At 35.3% G+C, this 26,421-nt stretch overlaps 1 protein-coding gene across 1 annotated transcript in view; it reads right to left on the reverse strand.

Annotated features, from left to right (window-relative positions):
• The window catches only part of LOC150100464 (uncharacterized), a 74,006-nt gene that overhangs the window by 14,415 nt on the left and 33,170 nt on the right, over positions 1 to 26,421 (reverse strand). Inside the window, exons 2-5 of the mRNA XM_090402844.1 lie at positions 25,226 to 26,098; positions 13,654 to 15,125; positions 6,085 to 7,186; positions 2,360 to 2,641 (exon numbers count right to left, since the gene is read on the reverse strand). Of these exons, the coding sequence (XP_090258970.1) occupies positions 2,360 to 2,641; positions 6,085 to 7,186; positions 13,654 to 15,125; positions 25,226 to 25,729 (3,360 nt within the window). The 5' untranslated portion in view covers positions 25,730 to 26,098. The remainder of the gene's footprint in view (positions 1 to 2,359; positions 2,642 to 6,084; positions 7,187 to 13,653; positions 15,126 to 25,225; positions 26,099 to 26,421) is intronic.

Raw genomic sequence — 26,421 nt, forward strand, 5'->3', positions numbered from 1 at the left:
TACACGAATGCATCCAGCTACTGTAGAAGTTTGTCGGAATTGCATTTTTTCTAAATGCCAAATGTCATTTGACATTAACGACACACTAGGTGTATTTTCACATTTATAGCTGCACCTTTTTCATGTCTGGGTTTCGGGAGAGGGTGCAGGCGAAGAGAGACTTCTTGGAATCTTCATAGAAGAACAGTTGTGCGCCCGGAAAACCTATATTTAGATTTTCTGTTCTAACTTAAATAGCAACTATCAGATAATTGTTCCAAGGTCTTTTCGCCCTCAATATGCAGCTATGCGTCTACGAATTGTAGGTGGATACGAGAGTAAGGAAGAGTCCGACACACACATATGGAAAATGGGCCTGTGCGTTTCTGTAAACTACTTCATTTGTGAGAAACAAACGAACAGCGTAAATAAGACTGAAAAGGGAGGGAGTGGGAAAGATCAACATTTCTTATCTCGTAAAAATATAAGATATATTATCTCCTATACAAGTTTGAATGCCAATTTGTATTGTCCACGGTATAAAAATCTGCACCATTGTATCCACCCTGACAACTTTTGTATGGTTTTCATGTTACTAGGTGACCCCTACAGATATTTTACTTAACAATTCCAAACTTAAATCTGCCTCTCTTTTTTGTATTATTTGGCTTTTGACTTATATCACGATAATCCATTTATCAAACATAACAAAATAATCTGTCACAACTTTTTAAACCTTCAAAAAGCTTTTGACTCAATATGGCACAAGGCATTATGGAAAATTTTAGAACATTATGGTATTGACAACAAAATCATTAGGATTATTAAATCTCTTTATTCCTCATGTGATATGAGGATTGAAATTAAAAATTACAGCAGTGAATCATTCCGGGCAGAACGGAGGAGCGGGTAAGACAGGGGTGCATCTTGTCCCCTCTTCTTTTTAATTGTTTTCTGGAATATGTCATAGATGAAGCTCTTTATGAAGATGACACTGGAATAGCAGTTGGCGGACTAAGAATAAATAACTTACGTTTTGCAGACGATATCGATCTTCTGGCAGAAAGTGAAGAAGAATTACAAGAGATAACCAGCCGCATTTTGGGAACATTAAAAAAATATGGATTATGCATAAACCTACAAAAAACAAAAACAATGATAACCTCAAAATCAGACATTAAATTCTTAAAGATACAAATTGGCAATAAAAAAAAACTGAGAATGTAAACAAGTTCACTTATCTAGGAAGCACGCTGAGTCAAGATGGTCGTTCAAAAACCGACATTAAATACCGAATTGCTAAGGCAGCCGTGGCCCTACAAAAGTTAAAACCATTGTGGGGAGATAACAGAATAGTAATCACAACCAGACTAAGACTAATTGACACCTTGGTGAATTCTGTCCTCTTGTATGGTTGTATGGTTGGCCTGGACTTTATTGAAGGAAGATGAGAAGAGACTCCTGTCTTTTGAAATGAAAACTTACAGAAGACTTTTGAGAATTCCCTATACCGCTCACGAAACCAATGAAAATGTCCGAAAACTGATTGATTCAATAGACGGGAGAAAAAGGGAAAATATTCTGACAGTCATCAGAAGAAGACAGATGAAATGGTTCGGACATGTGGAGAGGGCTAATGGCATTCCAAAGCAAGCACTAGAAGGAATCGTTCCGGAACCAAGGGTTAGGGGCCGACCTCGATTAAAATGGACTGATAACATCAAAAATGGACATATTCCTCCCTTTCTCAACTGAGGTCACGAACAAGACACAGAGATGACTGGAGGAGGCTAACCAAGACTATCAACTACCAGCCATGAATGACCCAACGGTCCATTTAGGACTACGGGAGAAGAAGAAGAAGAATCCATTTATTGATTGGCTTAGAAAAATAACAAAATGGAAAGGAATTTTGTTATTTTTCTTTGCCAATTTTTTTAATACATAAAGGATAGCAAGCTGAAAAAAAGAATTACTTATGAACAAAATTTGAAAATTCGAAATTTTATTATATAAACAAAGACCACCTTAAAGGAAATATTTTAAGAAATATCATATTAAGGACGAAAATATTGTCGACAAAAAATAAAAAAAAATAATTTATTTAAATAAAATAAGTGTCTAGCAGTTGCAAACAAATATTTATCTGAAGCTAAAAAATACAATTGAAAATTCTTTAATAATAATACGAAGAAGAAGATTATATGCTGGCTTTTACTACAAAAGGTAACGCAATCTTTGCAATGAAAAGTAAAATATAGATTATTACAGGATATTGGCTAAAAAGTCGTTCAAGAATGACTTAATAGAAGCCAGCCAAACGCTAAATATATATATCCAGAGTAAAACATATACTACGAACGCATTTCCAGTTCTTTACCTGTACACGGTGGTTTTCCTTGTCACAGACATAAATGAATCCTAAACTATCTGTTGCTACTCCCCAAGGATAACTGAATCGACCGTCTCCTCTTCCTTCACTACCAAACGTCCGAATAAACCTTCCAGTGGGGTCAAACACTTGAATACGGTGGTTATAACGATCAGATACGATAAACTGACCGATTCTATTTACTGCAACAGCCGCTAAACAATCGAATTCTCCATCATTGCTTCCATAAGAACCGAATTCTTGTAAAAATTTTCCACTAGCACTGAACACCTGTAATGATTGTAAAAAATGAATCAAATCTTAAAAGAATAAGAAAAACATTTTAAAAACACAGTATTAATGAAAGCGATTTAGTGTAAATTTTAAAAGTTCAATATTATTGGATTATATATATATTTTTTTATTTAAGCCAATGTGATTAAAAATTAATTTAAAATTAAATGGAGCTTTCACAGCTCATCTGCTAAGGATGTACCTTTGATTGGAAAGATATGGGTTCGAATCCAGTCTGGAACGCGAAAAATTTTTAAAAGGACAGCTGAAAATGAATTAGATTATCTCATACAGTGAGGGCAGAGTTTTCCCTCCAGGAAACTTAGCCTTTTCTAGCTCGAGTGTTTTCAGTCGTTAAAGACAGACAAATCAGCTAGAGAATACACGCACAGTCTAGACAGCGCAGAATCTACAAATAATGCGGAAAGACAAAAATTAATTTTAGAGAAAAAAAAATTCACTAAAATCGACTTTAATATCAGTATTTTTTCCTCAGTAGATTTAGAATTTACATTGCTTTTCCAAGCGTGATGAATTATATTTTGTCTACATCGAGAGCGGTAGAATATGTGCACAAGTCTTTTCTGACAGTAAATGCTTTGGATAATACTCTTGAAAAGTTGAAATTAAATACGACTGGATAAAATTGCGCAATTCGTTCTTTGTTCTTGCACAACAACGCAGACAGCAGGTATCTCATAGTGGGGATTGTTTCACAATGCTAAATGAGAGTAATATAAGAGGACAGCAATTAATAAAAAAAAAATAATTACTGACAGTATAAAAATAGTTATATTTCTAAAATTTTCACGTTTTTTTTTTTTTTTTTTTTTTTTTAACTGACCGAATTATACGATAAATACAATTTTAAAATCTTCGCACGTCGATCAAACAGCGAATATTTTTGCACTTTCTTTTGTTTACAGTAATTATATAATTTCTTTCAATTAGGACTATAATTTCAAGGATAACAGACTTGCTGTCAATTTATGTATTTAGTTGTAGCTAATCTTCCCTTTCTACTAAGATCAGCGTTCGGACTTCTTGAAGAGCACGTTGTGATAACAGCAATAAATAATCAGCGTCATCTTTCTATTAACATTCAATGACCTGTCATGGCCAAGTATTTGGGCTTCATATAAGCCTAACTGGTAAACTCTGTAGATAAGATTGATTAATCGTCATATGTTTGTTGTTGGGAATTACGAAAAACAATTAAAGCTATGAGGCCAGTATATTGTGTCTGTAATACACTGAGTATTCTTCTGGCAGGGTGCCCTTTTTTGGATGAAAAACCCAAGTTTCTGGAAGAAAAAAAAATATATATTTCTGTCTGAGACCAGCTTATCTTCAAATGAAAAGTTCATTATAAAAGTTCTTCGGGTCCTAGAAGGGATTCGAACCGGGTCTATCAAACCAAATGACATCGTGGCAGCTATATTGTCCGTCAAGGCTTATATTCACTGGCCGGTTTTCCTATTTTACAGAATGAAAGACAAGGGTTAAGCGGAGGAAAATTTCCCCGTGTGAAACTAACTGACATTCAGCTGAAAAGTCGTTACTAAATATTCTAAGCATATCAGAAGGGATACGAACCTAGAATTTTTCAACCAAAGGCCGCTATATACAGAGTAAACTTTGTCTTTACAGTGAACTCTTCAGATCACAACAACCACACTCACTTTTTCATAAATGGATGAATGTAAACAAAGGCAAGATACCTTTATTATAAAGATTTTTAGGTGCATTTCCGTAGCACAACTGGAAAAACGACTGTGCGTTGAGCCCTACGATTGGAAAAGCCCTAGCTCGATTATCGTCGTGACGACAGAATCTTTATATGGATTTTTTCAATTGAAGATGAGTTAGTTGATCTCATACGGAGGTAGCAGTTTTTTTGAAAGTTCCTTATCTTGCATACAGACAAATCGGCTTTGAGAACACACGCGATTTACAGACAAAAAAAAACACTAGTGATGGTAGTATAAAAATAAAAATACTAGTGGTGGGCAGTAGATGGCGTTGGTGTAGATGATGATGATGGTAGCGACGGTTCGCTGTAGGTGGTAGATTAAGTGGTGGAGATGGAGAGTTGTAGAGTAGTCTTGGCCACGTATAGCCATTATTCCCCCCCCCCCCAGTCCAGTCAGTAAGTAAGTAACAAATTTATAGCATCAACTTGAGAACTGGGTTCTCAAATTGATCAGTACATTACAACGTTATTTTGTTTAATACACCGAATGGTGTATTGGTGGAAAAAATTAGAACTGATTTGATTTTTCCTTAAAATTCTTTACTTCTTTCCTCTCTATCTTTTTGTGCTTTAGTAAAAGGAAACTAATTATCTTACTTCTCTCTCTCTCTCCATTCTGTTTACAATTACTTCCTCTGAACAGTAAAAAGGTCTCTTGATTCGCATGCATCATCTTCCTTTATTTTCAGCATTCCCTTTGTTCAATAATGGGATGGATCTGTCCCTTAAGGGCATTTCATTCATTGATAAACACGACAAAATAGTCCAAACGTAGTGTCGTCTCCGGAATATATCAATCGATATTGATTCCGTCAAGTTTGGGATACATGTTTCTACAGAAATATGCATCTCAAAACGTCGCAACCAATCTTCTGTTCCATGTGGTTCTTAAAAATCAGTGAAGTTAAATGTAGTCTTGACCACGAATAGCCATTATCCCCCACCCCCAGTCCAGTAAGTAAGTAACGAATTTAGAGAAAACAAGACACTGGCATTCATTAAATTTACTATGATTTACTACTACAAAATTCAAGTTCTGAAAGATGTAACTCAAAATCATTGCTGGCAGGTTGTGTTTGTAAAAATCCGAAACACTGTCCAACTCACACAACGTGATTTAAAGTTCATTTAGAAGATTAAAGCCATTCAATTCTGTTGTATGCACAGAATTAGATGCAAACTTTCCCTTCAAAATTGTGGTTTGTGGGACAGGTAGAAAAGTCGGTCACGAACAAAAACGGAAAGTTATTTTTTACCTATTTGACCTAATCTTAATTTAGATCGACGTTGAAAGAAAGATTTTTGGACTGATAGCAGAGGGAGTATGTGAGGTGGTGTGTGGGGGGGGGGGGATAAAAAATAAAGCAAAGATGGCCTTACACTACTTTAGGAGTTTTAAAAGTTGTGTTAGTAATGTCCTCGTTTAAAATGTTTTAACTACTTCCAGAGAAATAATCAAGAATATGTTTCAAGTTAAAGAGAAACCCGTTACTTTTTTACGTACATCGACGTGAAGAGTAAAGAAAAATTAAGTAGTGTAATCTGTATAATAAGATCGAATAATGTGTTTGTACTGGAAATTTTTGCTCACTTCTTAGAGAATTCAAGGTCAAACTCTAGCTATCATTATTTTTTAATGCAAATCATTTCTGTGACGTTATCAGAAACCGGAACAAGAACTGCTTACCTGCACTCTGTGGTTACTGCTGTCAGCTACTACAATCGTGTTGTCCTGGCCAGCTGACACTCCCCGTGGCCACGTGAAGCAGCCAGGTTCCGTGCCTCTAGTTCCAATCTTTGTGAGAACTTTTCCTTTTTGCATGTACGTTCTTCGGGGTACACTGAAACTCCGAGGAGAGTGGCTGTCAGCATATCGCCTACCAGTCGGCGAAGGAGTGTCGTCGTCCGATGAGTTGTCGCTGTCACTTCGAGTTGCTAGGCTTGCAGACGTTCTACTCCGAGTTACGGGCCTTGTCGAAGTGGGTGATGATCGCCGTCCTCCGTATTTGTTTCTCAGGTATTGAGACCACGAAGTCTCCTCAGGACTTTTGTCCCGCGACCTTCTGCTCCGAATACGGTCAGTCCTGTTTTTGAAGGATGATGAGTTATCATCATCGAGGCTTTCGTCATCGGGGAGGATATCGTGTGAACTTTTGCTCCGTGCAAGGCGACTCTGCCGTAATGCACTTCCGTAGGTGGAATCATTCCTGAAACGATCACTTCTGTGAGGTAAATCATCAGAACTGCTGTCTCCACGGCTTCCAATCGATGCTAGACTTCGTCTTCTTTCAGCCAAGAGTCGGCTATAAGGACTCTCCTCACCAACATCAGCCGAGACTCGCCGTCTGTTAGTAAGGTAACCATCTTTTGGTGTTTCTTCTTCTTTTTTGATGGCGTCTCTCCAGTTCCTTGTGGATCTTCGCATGTCTCCGTCTTTGTCGTGACCAAGTTTGAAAGCGGTAGTAGTGGAAGCACTCTGTTTTCTTGCTTGGGCGCTGCGAGCGAGAAGTGTATTGACGGAAGGGCTGATATCCCCTTTATTGTCATCATCGTCGCTGTCACTGTCGCTTTGGCTACTGTCGCCACTTTCTTTATCTTCATCTACGTGGTTCTCTGTGGCTGATCGTCTTTGAGTGAGAAACCGACTGTACGGCTTATCCTCTTCCTTCTTATCAAGAGACAAAGATTTGCCAAGAAAAGTCAGCCGTCTCGGAGCAGGTGGCTCTTCCCGCTTGGATCGATCGTCAGAGTCAATTGTCGACGATTTGCTGATCGGAGGACGACCTGGTCTTAAAAACAAGAAAGAAATGTTAAAACGCGCAGAATACAGAAAATAAAGTGAATTAATAATTTCTACTGTCATAAGCAGCATCCAACATAAGCATACATTGAAAGTATTGAAGTATAGGTCCTTAATCTATTTTAATTAATGTTGTTATTTACAGAGATCATATGTAGAACTTATTCAAGTCAATTCGGGCCTCCGCTGAATAGAGTGATGGTCTCACGCCGAGGAAGGATGAAAATCGTCTGCCACCTAAATCATACAATATACAACAGTGTGAAACGAACCATAACCTACAAATTGAAGAGTAACGTTATCCTCTAGGCCAGTGGTTCTCAACCTTTTATGCTTCATACCCCCCCCCCACTCCCTGGATATGTGTATGTAACTGGAGTACCCCTTGTATAGATAGATAAAACTATAGTTACAGTATAACAATGGGAATAAAATAAAACATATATACAGTATACGCAATAAATTTTATATTCATAAATTACATATATCGATAAAAAGTGACATAAACAGTTTAACAAATCTTATAAAATTATAAACAATTTACTGGGTAATCAGTGAGATGGTTGCGCTTGTTGACTTCAACTTCAACATCTAGTCTGTTCCTATATTTATTTTTTAAAGCAGTTAAAGATGAAAAACTAATCAATGGCTTTTTGGAATAAATGCTTTTTAAACTATTCTCAAGTTATCTCAATCAACTCTTCTTTATTGGACAATGGAAGCTTACATTTTTCAGTTCTCAGAAATTAATCAGCATCAGTGTTGCCAACTTAGCGATTTGTTACTAGATCTAGCGACTTTTGAGCTCTCACGGCGTACCCCCAAGGGGGGGGGTATGTGCATCACAGGTTGAAAACCCCTACTCTAGGCAAACTATGCCGGTACAAAAGCTCTGTGCAAGCGAACAAGAATCACTCACCAATGGAGCTATGGTCCACCGCTGTGACAAGTGAGCTATCGATAAATCTTCAGTTCCAACTGTGAACTTTTCTTCTAAAGTGAACAGGTTCTAAATATATCTGAACACAACTAAAGGTTTATGCAAACATGATTTGTTGATCGCAGTTATTGGAGTTGGCTAGAAGTGATGGCGAGGGAGAAAGGAACTGGTGGTTGAAATTGCTGCCTAAGGAACTAAAACTATCAGGTTTCTGTGTCAACAGCGTTTTTTGTTGTTGCTAGTTTACATATTTTGCAGAATGAGAAACCCAAGCTTCTAGGGAGGGAAAAAAAGCCTTTCCATCTTTGTATTGAGATCGGTTATTTCATTTAGAATTGAAGAACTTGGAATTTAAACTGACTCCGGGACAGATAAAAGATTTTTAAATTATGTCATACTGCTGCGGGGAGAAAGTTAAAGAAATACGCACGTGTGTGTGTGCGACCGAAGAAAAGGAATGTGCAATAAAATTAATAGCATATCCTTAAAAACAAAACAAAAAAATTTTTTTTTTTTCCCGATTGCAAATACAAACCCTAAGATGTTTTAAAAGTCTTTATATATATTATTCCTAATGTTCATTTATTATTTTTTTTTGTTCATTTACATTTATTTTATAGGATGTAAATATTTCGTATAATACTTTTGTACAGTTTAAATAATAAACTGTACCATTTTTTTTTAGTTATAACTACGATGGCAGAAGCAAAAGGCTAAGAGGTAGTACGTTACATCTTTTAACTGCGTATGTTCTCTGCCGGTTTGCGAATGTTGGGATGTGGCATACATACTATGAATATTCAACCTTCTCGTCATGCGCATACTCCAGTGCAATGTATTACCTAAATGACTGACAAAACAAAAGTTTTGAACCATACCAAAAGGACATATTCATTCCGATGCAACGATACAAAATGAATTGCAAGCATATAGTAATATGCATTCTATCACGCAATATGGCATGATGATTATAACACCAAAGTTCCCTTTAGACGTCAACAGAGGGAGAACAATTTCAAGTTTCAAGGGGAGGGGGGGATGAATGATTACGCATCATGATAACTCTATAAGAACTAGCATTTCTCGATATTTTTTTTCCTGACAGTTAAGATTCAATCATATTAGTAGCACAGAAGAAATATAAATGTAGTAATTCGAACATTAACACACACAAATAGAGATCGCGGTTCGAAATCCTCGTGGAATATGTTTGGAATGTCTTTTGGGCAGATGAATTTCAACTCGTGCGAGAAAACCACTCAATTTATTGCAGGCCTGAAATGGCTTGAAGAAGGTCGAAGGTCTCTAGAGCAGATTTTTAGAATATTTAAAAGTAAATAAATTAAAAGAATAAAAAATAATAATACACTCGGTCCATCCACAGTACTAATATACTAGGCGTACAACCTGTCATGGGTGGGAGTACATAAAAAAAAGAAAAGAAAAAGTAAACCCACCTTAATAAGAGCCCACACCATCTCGCTAGTTCTCACTTGACTAACACCGTTCAATCGTGTACTACAGCTACTGCATTTTTTTCGAACTAATTATAAATTTTGGCTTGACCAGGAGTTCTATGAATAGACAATAAATTCTGAAACTAATAAAACAGACAACCGTCTATCACTTTTCGGAATGTATTTTCAGGGAAATGCAGTCCTCACTTTTTTTTTTTTAATTATCAGATGTACGACTGCAATGGCAATAGGAACCAACATGCGATAGTAGCATGGCATCTTGGTTCCAAATGCGTCAAAAGAAAAGTTTAGGCATTATCTGCTCAAAGAAAGCGATTAAAAGGAAAATGGTTATGTCCGTATTATCTTGTCAACGCACTCGGAAAATCACGTGCTCACAGACCAGATGCCAAAAGATCTGGAAATGCTGAACGAAATGGCGCCGGAGAACAGTGCAATGGATTGTCATTGATGTTTACGGAACAACAGTGTCCCTCTCTTTTCCAAGTGTATAAGAGCGGAACAAATGACTACCTCTTTGGCGATCTTTCAATGGTGAACCAGATCTGTTTCATGCTATCAGACGTCCCTAATTATGGAAAATGGGCTTTTCAGCAGACTAGTAGTTAGATCTATTCGTCTACCGCTGCTTTAGTCGACATCAGTAGACGAGTAGTTAGACCACATTTTATGACATCAGTAATGATTTCATCCAATTTTTGAATCCAATTACAGATAATAAGAGTACGTGCAATTAGCAGATAATAAACACACACAAATGGTGTTGTGTGGGGAGAATTTAAATCCATTTGAAAGCGCCAAGGTGGAAAGATGGTCAGTGGTTTGCTACAACTCATTTCTATGGCTCTGATATTGTAAGAATGACAAAAGATAACGTTATCCACGGATCTATTCTCGTATATCCTTTAAATACTCTAAGAAATTTCATTTCAGTTGTATGTATTCATTCCACTTTTCATCTTTTTTTCCTCACCAAATGTTAAGTTTGTGACCCATATAATATTATTAGTACTGCCATGACCTTGTAAAATTTACATTGTACTCATTCCATCAACGAGGACTCAATAAAGTCTCCTATTGTTATTTATCGTCGCTACCTCCCCGTGCCGAGAGTAGGTAATTTGCACGCCTGATGCTTTTCTTAGATGCTGTAGCCATTTCTCAGGCTCCCTCTCCTAAATCGAAGTCCGATTATTCCTCGTTTTTGTTTCTTTTCTTGTTTGCTTCTTCTTCATCTTATAGTACCACATATTCTGTTAAGCGGCGTAATTTTAGTCTCATTATTTATGCACAATCAATTTATTATATATGTCATGTTTTCTGAAAGTATGGTATGCGTACTCCTGGGGGGGAGGGGGGAACGTAAAAGATATTTAAAGGTACGAGGCGCTTTTTTTATTCTGATTATTATTATTATTTTTTTTATATATTTTTGTTGCTGCATGTCGCAAACAAGTGCATATCTATTCTATACTTAATTTTTCAATAACATATAAAGGAAGTTTCAAACGAAATTTGTCTATTGGTATGTATCGACTGCTCTATTAGGACTGCCTCGTGCTGATGGCTCGGTCGCGTTCCAGCTGCACGGTTCCAATTGTTTGCATTAAAAGTTTAAATACAAATAGTTCGAACCAAACGGTCGGAACTCTCGGCTAAATTTCATTCGTCTCATTAAATGTGTTTCTGTTCCATTTATTGCCATTATATTAATTTCATTTTATTTAAATATTTGTTGAGTTCTATTTCTTACCTAGCTAAGCCTAGCATTCCAAGTGGCGAAATTCAGTTCACTAACTATTCCGGATCGTTAACCCTTATTCTTACTATTGTTGTTTTCTGCTAAATCGGTCCTACTTTTCCTTTGGGTGTTCCTAAGGCAAAGAAAGACGGATTCCATCTCTACATTCTCATAAAAATCCAATCTGGAGGACAAGGATATCTCTATTAAAGTATTGAATTACTGACTCAATAAATTTGCACAGATGAGTGCAAATGAACTCCTCTGTGCATGTTCTAATCTAGTATAACGCTGGTGTGTGTGTGTGTGTGTGTTAAGAATTTATATGAAATTAATTACAATTGGTGAAATGTTTGCATGAATGTGAGGATAAATACGTCTGGAATGAGTCTATCATAGTTCCCATCTATTAAAAAAGGAAATAAACTAGAAAATATGAAGGAAAGTAGCATGAAACTTAATATCAAAAATGGAAATATTCAACTTTTAATATTATCTTTACTCTTTCCTTTGTGAAGATAATATTATACTCCTATATAAACTCAGTGCGAGTCATCAGTATTTTTGACTATGTTTTCATACGTAACTGCTGTAACAAGTTTTTAGTATGAGAATCAGCAACACAAAGCGACGACTATAAAAATAGAGAGGAATATTGAAAACATCAGATGTATCCTGAATAGGGAACCTTCAGAACAGATAAACACATTTTAACTATTTAGGCACATTTTTTTTTTGGGGGGGGGGTGAAATAAGCGACGCTTGTATAGTGAGGAGGCAACCGAAGAATTTTTTTACAGAAAAAGGGAGAATTTGTGAAAACACTGAACTAGCTATATACAAGACGATATTGAAACCAATTTTAAATCTCAAAGAAACGTATAATAGCCATAAAAGTTTACATTTCTGGGATAACTATTCAAAAGAGCTCAAAGACGATTTTTATGATGCAAAGGATTAAATGTGGCGATTAATTATTAACAAAAGAACTGAATTATGTGGATAAATAAGGAAAACTTTACTTACAAGAAATTCTAGGCAGTACATTTAATGTAACTATGAGAGAAACAAACCAAAAAAAAAAAAATCCCTTAAAACGAAGATTTTAAAAAAAAATTAGAAATAAAAACACATCTAGCATAGACGAAGTACAAAATTAACTATTAAAATATGGAGGAAGAGATAATATTTCAGTTAACAAAACTATTAAAAGTCTTTCTGAAATCATAAATATATCGGATAAATGGAAGAAACGCTTTACAGTGCCGTTTTTAATGAAGATAAAATATATCCAAATAATTAAACTGGAATTAATTCATTATCGATCATTTTGAAAATCAGCACAAAGCTTATTCAAAAAACTATAAATCCACATCAGATATTAAGCGACAAACAGTAAGAGTTCAGATAAACAGAATGCAGCAATTTAGTTACTAGGCGATTTATAGATTTTTTTAAAGCAAGTATACAATTACAAAATATTCTCAATAATGAAAATACAAATGAAAGATCGTATTATCAAATATATTTACATAGATAATAAATGTGTAATAAGAGGTTACAATAATGAAACAAAATCAAGGAACTGAAATAAGAAAGGAACTATACAGGCTGATTTCTTTATTTCTGTTAATTATTCTAATGGGTGAAATAATGACAGAAATAAAATATAAAGAGCTAAGAGGAATAAATATTGATAATAACAAATATACGTCATCTCCTTTGCAGGGAAGTATTTTATTTCAACAGATTTGCCAAAAATATAGAATCAAAATTTCAAAAGAAAATGAAGTACAACTGAAAAAAACAGTGATGAATAGTATATGTGAATAGTATAAAATTGAAAATTTTATACTATTCACAGTTGACATAGTTTGTTGATCTACAGTTGATGTACATTATAAGCATAATTACAAGCCTATTGCATGACATAAAGGTCGTGTGAAAAAAAATTCTTTCTTTTGAAGGAAGTCAATGAAGGGGTGTCCTTCTCAAAAAAGAGTTATGCTCAGCTAGAGAATCTCAAGCCGAAGGCAGAAACGCTTTTTTGTCTACAGAAAACAAAAAAATTTCTTTACGCTATCTTTTGTACAGGACAGTTTTTAAAATTGTAATCACACTAAGGTGGTCAACCTGTGGTACCTTTTAATAATATGAAATTCATACTCGGGTTAAGATACACTCATTATTCCACATTGACGTCTGTTTATCGATAATATTAAGCAATTAAGATTAAAGGTAAATTACATTAAGCAAAGAATAAACAAATATTAAATTTAGTTAAAGATTGTTATTACCTAGGTGGAGGAAGAGTTTCCCGTTGCCGAGGTGACACTGGAGGCTTTAAGGAGTCTCTTAATGTTCTACCTGTTTCACCAGGACTGTGTGCTCTTTCGTTCTCTGTGGAAGTTACTGAAGGATTCGAAGTACGCCAACTTCTGCGAGTTGGCGTCACATCAGTGGTCTCATCTTGGGATCTGTTCACTTTAGTAACGTCATCTGAGAACTTAACTTGCGGGCGATAACTGTCTTCGGTAGATCTTAGCCTCCCAGTACTTAAGCTGTCATCCTTTTGAAGAGAAGATACCCGAGATGTATTTCTAGGAAGATCTGGAACAGTCGTAAGTGATGGAGTAGTGGTGGTGGTAGTAACGGTAGGGGTAGTGATGGAGGTGGTGCTAGTAGTAGTAGTGACGCTGCTTGCAACTGCAGCTGCAGCTTGATTTTGCTTCTTTTGCTTTTCGATTTCGTCTTCACTCACTTGTCTGGTGAGTGGTCTTGTATAATGGGTAACTGGGGGCGGTGGCGGTGGAGGCTCTCGCGCTCGCCTCTCTTCCTCTTCTTGTTGTTTCTTCTGTCGTATTTCACTTTGGTGGAGACGCTCCATTACGTGCGGAGAGTCGAATATCCTAATAACGCCACTTAATCTTCCCTTGGTAGCATCTTCGGTATCTACAACTCTATCCTTCTGGGGTTGAACTTCAATCCGTCGACCTGTGTCTGGGTCATCATCACTCATATCTCTGGATGTGATTCGGCCACGTGATAAATTGTCGTCCATGTCGCCATCACGTCTCCATGGTGACAAATGACCGCTTTCATCCACATGATAGCGATTTCCACCGAGTTCGCGTTCGGAACTATCACGATCACGTGTGAACCGATCACGAATGCGGCGGTAGGCACTTCCGTCACGTTCTCCGAGCTCGTCCCGCGAGTGACTTATAATACGTGAGGTGTTGTTGAACAAGTTCTTATTATCCTGTTGGCGAAGCTGAGATGCCAGTCTATTGTCACTGAAACTTCGCATAAGAGCAGTATTCTGTGGAGGTGCTAATGACGACGATGTTGTGGTGACATTGTTGTTGCCGTTAGTATTTGAGGATGATGTGCTCACTTTCAACTCTCCAAAGTCCAATAACGTCTTATGCAACACTTCTGGGTCTGCACGTAGATTGAGTTTTACCCTGCGTCCAAAATCAGAGGAGTCAAGATCGAAAGCTCTTAAGAAATCTACAGTTCTTTGAAAGATTTCCTTGTAGTCCATGAGTTCTGAGTCTGTCCAGTCGATCCCATTATTAACGTATTTATCTACGAGATCACAGTTACTGTTTACGTTATCCACCTCCACTTGCAAGTTGTCATACATTTGCGACATGCCGCGTTGTTCGGTCTGTAGATACACATCTAGTTCATGTTTCAGCTTTTCCTCTGTGTCAAGCAAGTCTCTGGTATACCTTCGTACCGCTTCTTCGATTTCGTCTTTCACCTAATAGGCGACATATTAAAAAACTCATCATAATTATTTTATCTTTATGATATTAGCAAAAAATGGAAATTAAAAAAGTACATTAATTATTGACTATGAAATATTAAGATCATCAATTCTGAAAATTTTCTTGCAGGAACCTAAGCTTTTCGTTTAGTTACTAATTTGCGACAAACATATTTGTGACATTAATTCTGATATTCCACGTAACAGGTATATGGACATGAAACAGATCACCGTTTGCTTTCACACTTCCTGTTAACATTATAAGCGTTCAGGTTCTTGTTATTATTATTATAGATTAGTGCTTGGGTAATTACTTCGTCTATTTCTTTCGGGAACTACCTCAGACCTAACTTTTTTAAATCGGTAGGCAGCTGCTCTAACCCTCGCACTATGAACCAAGTGCATTCACAGTCTGCTAGGTAGAAGGCGACAAGTTTAGCCTGTCAAATGAGCAAATAACAGGACTTTTTCTCTCCTAGAAACTCGGGTTCCCCATGAAAAACAGACAAGCTAGCTGGAAATCATAAACACAGGCATTAGTGACAGATAATTAAGTGTCATCCTCAAGGATTCATAGAGAGAGGGAATTCTTCTCCAAGCAGCTTTATCCTCTATGTACACATAAAGCCATCTTTCCCCACTAATATTATTATTATTAGTAAATATGTGTTTTCTGCCCGGTTTGCCTGTTTTGAGGGATGAAAAAAAAAAACTGAGTTTCGAAGAAGAAATCCCTTGCTTCCTTCGTATGAGATCGGCTAACTCACCTTCTTTTGAAAAAAGCCTATAGAAAGATCCCTCTCGTTAAGACGAGAACCGAATCTGGTCTTTTCCAATCGAAGGCACCATGTTCCGTCGTTGTTTCAACTACGCTACGAATATAATACATGCGCGATATATTACACTTGCCTCATGATTTTCTTCCGCGTGATAATAAACAATAACAATAGTTAAACAAAAAAAAAGCAAGAGAAACACTCGAAAGCAACTTACATCTTCCTTAAATCCGCCATGCTCCTTGTTACAGTCTTAAAAATAGTCAATTCAAATGATATACTGACCACAATCTATATTCGTAAAGATCCATACTGTCTGCACTTACAGGGAAAATTAATAATAGACGCCAATTCTTTGAGTGTTAACTTAATAAAATGCTCTCTCGAGTTAAAAGAATCGAATCTTATAAGCTTTGTAAATATTTAATAGTCACCGTCTAAAGTAGTACAACTACTAGTAGGAACTATAACAGTTCCATGTAGAAATCATTAGATTTCTGACTGATTATACAGGTATAGTCAGTTATTAATACTAAAGTTATAAATGTGCTTTCATTCAAAATTATAAAAGGCTTCAACAAGGAATCCGACACTCTTTTTAATAATTGATAAAAAAAAGAGCTAACGAATAAAGTTGACAAAATGAACGAGCTATAATTCAGATGAACTACGAACTATTTTAGTTCAGTAAACTACTTCAATTTTTAGCGAATATCAACTTATACTATCGCATGTAACTAATATATTACTTTGTGTTCACGAAGATAAATCTCCGGACAAAAATATTATATTAAACTGGTGATTTCTTTTTGCTGTTTGTTATATATTTTTCTAATTTCTTAGATGGTGATCAGAAATACGTTGATTTCTTTCTTTATTTTTTAAGCAATTCTAACCGTTTATCTCGTGTACTCCTGAGTGCTGTGTGATGTAAGCAAGAGGCGGCTTTATGTGATGGCATTCGTAAGGTAAGCGACTGTCTGAGAAATGAAGCAGTGAACTAAATGCACTATCAGATTCTGTTCAGTGAACTGTTAATAAAATAAAATTTTAAAAAAAAAAGCGACCTGCTCATCTCTAGTTAAAGTCATTTGGCTTTCACAGTTTATTTTACTATTTGAAACCATAAAAAGCTCACTTTCACAAGCAAACAACACAAAAGTCAAAATCTCAAAGCTAGTACACGATATGCAGTAAAGAAAAACCTACAAGCACCACGTCAACATAATTGGTGTTACTGAAACAAAGAAGACAAAACAGGTAAAAATCTTTTAAATAACAACTACAGAATGTTATATTCACGAAACAATATGTATATTCACAGAAGGTTCTGCTAAGGAAATAAAAATTGAAGAATTTTTCGAGTTATTAGAGAAGGCAGCTGGCATAATGAAAACGTTGTTCCTTGTTGAAGATCGAAACCGCAGAGTTGGAAACTAATATATACCAGATATACAGAAATGGGTTGGGAAAAATTGGAATAAAGAACAAAACTATTAATAATGGTGAGTATCTGATGGATTTCTGATCAGGATATGGGCTAGTCATCACTAACACACACATGTTCCAAGACAGCCATATGCATAAATTCACATAGAAAGAAGACAAACAATATGAAAAGTATTGACTACCTCATTCTTGTTGGTGGTGATAACTTCACACTAGTTCAGGGTACAAGAGTATATAGAGAATTTGATTTATGATTTGATTACCATTTAGTTTTGAGATAAAAAAATCAATAATTTATTGAAAAGATAAAGATGTTCAAAATGTTTAAAAAATGAAATACGAGAATCTTTCAAAGATGAACTCAAATATACAAATACTATTGGAGAAAATGAAATGGAAAAAAAAATGAAAGCATTTGAAAATATCCAAACCTTAGTGATTAAATAGAAGACATTTAAGAAAACATTGACTGATTCAGCTAAAGAGTAAGTGGCGAAGCACTCCAAGGACAGAAAATCAAAGCTCAGCTCTGTGGTGCGCTAAGGATGTTAAAGAGGAGGCAGTGTAAAGATGAAAGCTTATCGAAAGGTCCTAGTAACAATCTTAGCATGGTGCCTTGAGAAAATACAGAGTAAAGTGTAAGAAAGCGAAAGAATATGTAAAAGTAGCTGAACAAGTTACAGGAAAACTAGTATGAATATAGAAAATAATATATTAAGAAGATGGCAAAATGTTCTGGAGCCTATCGAAAAAGATTATCGAAATGGAATACAGAGCACTATAAAAAAAGATCGAAATAAGAAGTGACAGAAGACTGGTAGAAAATATTCAAGAAGAATGCAATGAATAGCACATATTAATACTTTAGGCAGAAAACGCCGTGAAAATCAGAAATGTGAAAAGACAGCTGGAGTAGAGTATTTGACCAAAAATTCAACGAAACACTGAGGTATAAAAAGTTTTATACCTCAGTGTTTGGTATAAAATTTGTGCAAGAAAACTTGAGAGGAAGAGAAGCTTGGAGAAGAAAAAGCAAGTGTTCAGGAAAAACAGGGATTGTCAGAAATAGATTTTTGCTTTATGAGAAACAGTTGAGAAATCATGTGAATATAACAAAAATCTATCTTTAAGTTTTATAGATCTCGAAAAGCATATGCTAAGGGAAAATGTTCAAAATATTACAATCATATGATGTAAATAGAACGTTATAGCGAGTAATACGCAGTATATATTAATATATACTTATACTAATATATTATATATATATATTGGTATATAGCCAGCCTGGTTGGCCGAGTGGTTAGCGTATCCGCTGTCCGGCTGCTGGTTCAAATCCCAAAGTGGGCATGGATGTTTGTGATTGTCTGTGAAAATGGTAGCGGTTGGCGGTAGATGGCGTTGGTGTACATGATGAAGGTGGTTGCGGTTGGTGGATTGGTGGAGACGGAGAGTTGTAGAGTAGGTGCCTTCCCTCGATGAGTCTTTGGACTCCCTGGAGGTGTGTCACATAATAGTAATAATAATAATAAATCTACGTTGTAAATTGACAATTAGAATTAAATGAGATAAGGTAAAGTAATTTTATTAAAATCAGGTGTAAGACATAGATGCACAGTATCTTCAGTGATATTCATAATTTAAACAAAATTGGAATTAAATCTGATATCAAAACTGGAGATGCTAATCTTCGCTGTTTACTTTATGCTCTTTACATTATGAAGTTATAAATCCAGTACCAGTCTGCATGATTCCTTAACTAAACTGAATAACTACTGTTACAGATATGGCATGAAAAACAGCAACAAAAGACAAAAACTATGAAAACAGGCAAGAACATTGAAAACATCGGGTACATCCTGAATAGAAAACCTATAAAACAAGTGAAACATTTCAATTATTTAGGCACAATTTTTAGTGAAGATGGCAAATTTAATATGGAAAGAGATAAGAGAGTAAGCAAGGCTGGTATAGTTAGGAGTTATCTCGATAAATTTATATGGAATAAGAGAGACAGTAGCCAAAAATACTAAACTAGCTTTATTCAAGAAAGTGTTTAAACTATGATAGTTTAAACTTATGCATCCGAGAGTTGGTTTGTAAGTAAAACAGTTAATCAGTGAATTTCTACTTTGCAATGAACTTTGCATGGGTTTACTGAGGGAATATCATGTTTGAGTAACTTGTTCACATTCTATAATAATGTTATCACTGAGTTAGACAAGAGGACTGGATACACCATGATACGTTTTGATTTTGCTAAGGCGTTTGACAGAATAAAGCATGGAAGACTGTTGCATAAATTGGAGAATATGGGATTAGATTATATAATATTGGTGTAGATAAGAGGATGACTAGCTGACAGATATCAAAACGTGATATATGGTGAGAGTATGCAAGATTTAAGGTAACCAGTGGTGTGCCACAAGGATCAGTCTTTGGTACACTGTTATTCAATCTTTACATTAATGACATTGGGCAGAATTTCACAGGAGACATGCACCTATTTGCTAATCATTCAAAGATAGGCAGGATAATCAAGAATGCTTCTTATATGCATTTAAAAAAGCTGGAATTATGGGCATAAAATTGCTATCAGTTCAATGTTAGTCAATGTAAAGTCATGCACTTTGGTGTGATTAGATATCTAATGTAATATTATATTGGTCCACTGCCATATTATATCTGGATAAATTTATATGGAATAAGAGACAGTAGCCAAAAATACTAAACTAGCTTTATTCAAGAAAGTGTTTAAACTAGTTTAAACTCTTTCATCCGAGAGTTGGGTTATCAACAGTTAATCAAAGAATACAGATCGCCGTTATGAGAGCTTTGAGAAATAATTAGGGGTGTGAACAGATAGCATTAATAGCGAAATTATATTAAAAAGGAAGATATTAGGAAGGAACATCATTGTTAGCATTTAGGAATATGTCAGCAGATCTAATCTCAGATGGTACAGTCGCTTAAATAAAATGGGAAATGCAAGATTATTCTAGAAGAAACTGATCAGGCCTGCGATTTTGGAGTTTTAGCAGATATGAAGTTGAGGTTAAAAGATCATATAGTTAAGATTGCAAATACAACTCAGAGGATAATTGGAATGCTGAAATGAACCTTTGATGGAAAGATAAGGAAGTCATTTTGCTTCTTTACAAAAATTTAAGATTATTGTGCGCAGGTATGGTGTCCTGGTTCCCGTGGTGATTCTGATACAGTAGAGAAAGTGCAAAAAATGTTAAAGATGATATCAGAATTGTGGAATACAGAATATGTAAACGGATCGAGAATCTGTAGGTTGTAGACACTATGAAACAGGAGAAATGGGGGTTGGGGATATGATTGAGACTCACAAACTTCTGAGAGGATTATACAGGATACCAATAGATGGATATATATATATATTTTTCATTTTATGGAGACATCTTTGTAAGTTGAGAATGAATGCTGCCAAGAAATGGTTGAGAGCTAGATTTTTCTCTCATAGAGTGGTGCGTAATTGGAATGGATCGCCAGTGAATGTTGGGTGTGTAAGGAGAATGAATGAATTCAAGAACAGATATGACAACGGGTGGGGGTAGCCTCCGTCGATGAGTTCCTGACTCCCCGCAAGTCTCTCTTAATAATAATAATATATATAGTCACCCCAAAACAAAATATGCAGAGAGTGCAAGCTCGTATAATTAATTACATACAATGGCAATGCGATCATGAGAACTATCATGATTTCTAAGCCAAAGTTACGTTTTTCAAACGGCGACTAGTGATACTTTTGTAAAAATCCTACGAGTGTGTGCAGTTATTAAACTTGAATCCTTGTGTAGTTTTATTTTGCTAATTTGTGGCTAATTTTGGCATTATAAATGTTCCGGCTGGAACCCAAATTGAAAGAATTCTATACATTTTCATACAGATATTAAATACAAAAGTTCATCAAATTCCATCTAATCAGCGAAGAACTATTATTATCAGTTTTGGCAAATTTTGCCAATAAAATCCTCCGACTGAAACCTAAATTCCAAATTTTACTAAATTCAGTTCCAGATATGAGTTACTGCAAGATGTAATTTCAACATGTTTTGGTCCCTTTATTTCCCTATAAAAGGTCTGAATGAAAGAAAATTGGAATCTTTGAACAAATTTTTAAGAATTTTAAATACCAAATTTGAGTAAAATCCACGGCAACTAAATTTTCGAAAAAGGTGGCATATAGAAAGACAGCCAGGACAACTCCAAATTCTTAAACATTTTTAAAAACACACCTGAAAAGGTGTGTTTTTAAAAATGTATTAGATTTAAAAATTTTTAAATCTAATACTTCGATTAGATTTGTTAATGAGAAGTGAAGCAGTTAGAATAATTTTTTTTTTGTCAAATTCTTCCTGAAAGACGTCTATCTTGTTGTGCAAGAAGATAAGTTTTAATTAAATTTAATCCTTACATCGAGCTGATTGTATGAACGAAAGAAAATAATAATCTGCTTCCCTTTAGAATTCATTTTTCAGATCAGATTCCAAAAGCGAAGGATTCTTTTAGATTTCTCATAAAAGAATATGTGAATAGATTTCAACACTTCTTTTTTTATCTCTATTAGAATTTCAGGGTGAATTGTTATTATGTGTTCTAAAGCACACAGTCGTAGAGAAAGTATGTGTTTGTCAATCCATGTTCACGTCGTAGTTTCCTAAATATCCCACTTTGGCATTAAGGCCAAGAAACACAACTCAAACCAAAGGCAGAACTTTACTTTTCAAGAGTTGACAGTTGTCCTCATTTTTGTTTTCCAGCGTGGCTCTTGTTTAGAAATATTCTGACGCATGTAAAAAATACTGCGCAGTCAAAAATACAACTGCAGGTCAACAAAACTTATGTAATCAGCTTTGCTACTTTTACAAAATGTTTACAAAAGGAAAGAACACTACTGCATGTGTTTTCAAATGGCAAATAATATGATGAAATAATCATATCCTGATGCATTTCATATTATCATTTGATCGGATTAAATAACATGGGCTATTAAAAATCATCAGAAAAAATATTTACTTTTTTTGCTATTCCGGGTATCATTTTCAACAGCATTTTTCTTAAGTTCTAAGAAACGGATGGTCAAATAAAACAATCAAAATTGAAAAAACTGTGCGTTGATCCAAACGAATCTTGTAGCTTGGAAACTCAGCCTACAGGGGGTACCTTCTTTATATAACAGTAATTAAAGTTTTATTTTTAACACAAAATGAGGGACATTTTCTATCGTTTCAATTTATTCTTATTTAAATAACCATAAGTGCATTTACTTTCGAAGGATACATAAATTAAACTAATAATCTTTGTACGCTTGGATGATTAACACGACCATGTCAATTTAGTTTCAATTATTTGAATAACCCTCAATTACATTTCAAAATATTACTTTTTATGTTGAGAGGTTACACAGTGTATTGTACACTACATTTTAGTTTGTAACATATGTCGCAGAAACACGATTTTTTTTTCTTTATAATTTCTAGTGAAATTATCAGAGGATTGAAGCTACATAATTTCTGATTTTGATGAAAACAAGTATTTTGTCACCCTGTTCTTTCGATGGGAGAAACTGTTTTTTTTAATGGATTTTTATGGCATTTTCTTAATTAGGGCAACCAGTTTTATTCGGTGAATCAATTTTCTCTGCTTTTTCCAAATCTTTCTTCAAGAAGCTTGCCTTCCTGTTCAATGTCATCAAAGAGGTACAAAAGAAAAGAAAAGAAAAAAAGCAAGTTGTGACTGAAAGGAAGAATATGGAATAACAAATACTGCATCTAAGAACTTTTCAATACGAAAAATCTTTTCATAACAACGTTAAGATAAGTATATTGTCAAATTATTCACGCAATACATTCCAGCTGGAAAAAACATAATTCTTCTAGAGTTTGGTTCCTTTTGAATTAATTCAATAAAATTAATAATGCTAAAAATTTTATTCCCTCTAACCTACGAAGAACGTTATTCAGAAGTTCACTGAACATCAAATGAAACAAATAATAATATACGCTTTTTAGAGCCATTTTCGGCAGCTATAATGTACAAATGGTCGATTTTAATTTACAATAAAAATAAAAATAAATTTTATTTATATTGTAAATTACAATAAAAATAAAATTGACAAAATACTGTAAATATATTACAATAGATTTATAACCATTCGCGAGTGGAATTCATATGAGAGAGAGAGAGAGAGAGAGAGAAATGCGTGCAGGCACGCAAGGCACTGGCGTATGATTTCACGATAATTTTCATAATTACGAGATCTAATGTTCGTAGATCTAATGTTGCCTGGAAAGTTTTTTGCTCCCCGGTCGACTACTCTATCACAAAGAAGTTTGGTTCTTGGAAATTTTTTCATGGAAATTTATGTGCATTTATCTGTATATAAAAATGAAATGTGTCATGCTTGTAACAGTTAATATGTACATTTTAGTTTCTTTTGATAATGGTGTATCAAGAAAACATTTTATGTGTGATTATTTGTCACCCACTCGCAGTATTTGTATTTCCTTGACCTGAAAATAAAGTGCTCGATGGATATAATTCTTAAACAAAGGCATTATAATGCAAGTTGTTAATGACTAACTATATCCTTTTTTTACTATACCATCAGATGGCAACCTTTTTAACACATGATTTATAAGTATGCTGCGATTGTTGCTCGTTGCATACCAATAACCAACAAACGATTGTGCAAAGCTGTTCGTAGTTTCAAAAATATCTAGTGGTGTGAGTGTGTTACAAAACACTCAAGATGGGATCAGTTCTGATTGGATGAAAATTCATTATAATTTTCTAAGATAAAGACTATACTAACTATAATATAGCCCATTAAGCTTAAAACCAATTTTAAGGACGTCAGTCTTGAGCTATGAAAAAAAAAACATCTAAGATGCTTTTATAAGAACAAACGACAAAAGAAATAAGAACAAAAAGACAGGACAAGACAAGCCAAAAATGGGAAGCTAAACTATCACAACACTTAGCATGACTATAATTTGACTTTCGGATAGGGTTTCCTCTCCGAACAATGATTTTTGGTTTTCCATTGGCTTGTTTTCTAGCTCGCAAGCATCCAATGGAACAGTTAAAGCTTTTCTAAATCACCATCTCGCAATTATTTATCATTTATGATTAGCTGTTTTTAATTAAGAACCGATGTACTTGAGTTTTATTTATTTTATTCATTTATTTATTTTGGACAGGATGCGAATAAAATCTAAATTTATTCCAAATGTCTCATTTATTGTTATCTAACATTTACAAAAATAAAACAATTAAATAAGTTATGCATAAGTTGTTTCAAGTAGGTAGCAATTTGATTTTGGATATTGCATGATGGATGGATATGAAAACTTTCAAAAATATTAATAAATTTGCTGGATTAATATGACCTCAATAATTAAACCTTTTGTAAGCGATACGTTTGCATTACATTTCAGTCTTTTTTTAAAGAAGTAAATTCATTTCTGTCCGCGCGGTTAGCCTAGTGGCTATTCGCTTCGCAACCATACACCTGGGGAAGGAGTGTCCTAGGTTCGATTCCCGTCGGAGACATGAGGAGCTCAAGGATCTTCCTCAGCTAGCCAGGTTAGCTGGTCTTGGGCAGTAGGGTTTTTCCTCAAGTTTATCTGGGGTTTTCATCCCGTAAACCGGCCCCGTGAAGACACACAGACTACAGTAATGAATTTTGGGTTCCATTACGGATGCAGCACAGGAGTGGCGTGCCGGCTGCATTATTTCGCCGTGACTCCTCATCAGGTGGAGACCCAACTTTCCTGAATCAGACGGAAGGGAGAGATAGATAGAATTCATTTCTAGCATTAAAGTTTAGTAACAACTTACCTGACCGTAATTCTTTTGTAGTTTCTCTGCATTTATTTCCGTCTGCGCAAGCACCTCCGACAGACATTTAATACCCTCTCGCACCTGTCCGTTAATCAGAGCGATTTCCTTCCGAAGGAGGTTAATGTGAGCCTTCTTACAGTCCACGCACACTTTCTTTTCACAATGAGCGCAGATTTCTAGTTTTGCTTTCTCTTTGCACATTGAACATCTCTGCATACACGGCGGGGGTTCGGGATCCTCTCCATTCATATCATTCCGAAGCTCAAGGAATCGGACGAGGGTCACGTTATTCGGGAAGGATTGGATTCCCTGGTAAGGAACGCGATGCTCTGCCCCACACTCTGGACACTTGACTTGGTGACGACTATGATCGAGCAGCTTCTCTAAACATGGTTCCATACAAAATGTGTGATGACATGGCAAGAGTTTCGGGTTCCGAAACCGATCTGAACACTGACCACATGTCAGCAACTGGTCCATTTGTCTCCACACTGTATTCATTTTGGAAAGAAAGGAGAGAGAGAGAGAGAGAGAGAAAAGAAACCTGGAGAGGTTTAATATTGCATAAAAATTAAAATGAAGTCATTCACACTCAATTCTCTTTTATTTCAGCGGAGTTCAGTGCCTTGCGAATTCCAGAGAGAGAATTTTTCTTATCTACGATTCTATCATCCACAGAGTTCTCTGTATTTGTTCACATGGCATTAAAACTTGGAGGTTGAACCTACAGCGAAGTCAAATAACAGACAGACTTCGCTCTTGGCACACGTCCGTTTTACACCGCTCTGAACTTGCATCTGCTTACACGAAACTCAAGTGTGTAGCATCGCTATGGCAATAGCAATCCATTATTTTGGCTAGGATATAGACCTAAGAAAAAAAATTTAAAAAAATTAGAAAGTCGGTTACGTAACTAAAAGCTAAAAATGCAAGCAAATGATTGCGAAATATTCAACTAAAATTGCCGAAGACATAATAAAGAACGCAGAACGCACGTTTGTATAAAACAAAAACATTCAGCTGCCATTTCGCTGTAAAAATATAATAAAAGTATAAGTTTCCTATAAAAAATAAAAATAAAAATAAATAAATGAAAACAGAAAGAAACTCACGGCGAGTTCCAAAATTTTTTTCCTTGGATATATAAAGCCATAAGTACACCATGTAGATAAATGAAAACATTGATGTCCTAT

This window comes from Typopeltis vanoorti, chromosome 13 (genome assembly GCF_054136105.1).
Source record: "Typopeltis vanoorti isolate ZY-2024b chromosome 13, IOZ_Tvanoo_1.0, whole genome shotgun sequence".
NCBI lineage: Eukaryota > Metazoa > Arthropoda > Arachnida > Uropygi > Thelyphonidae > Typopeltis > Typopeltis vanoorti.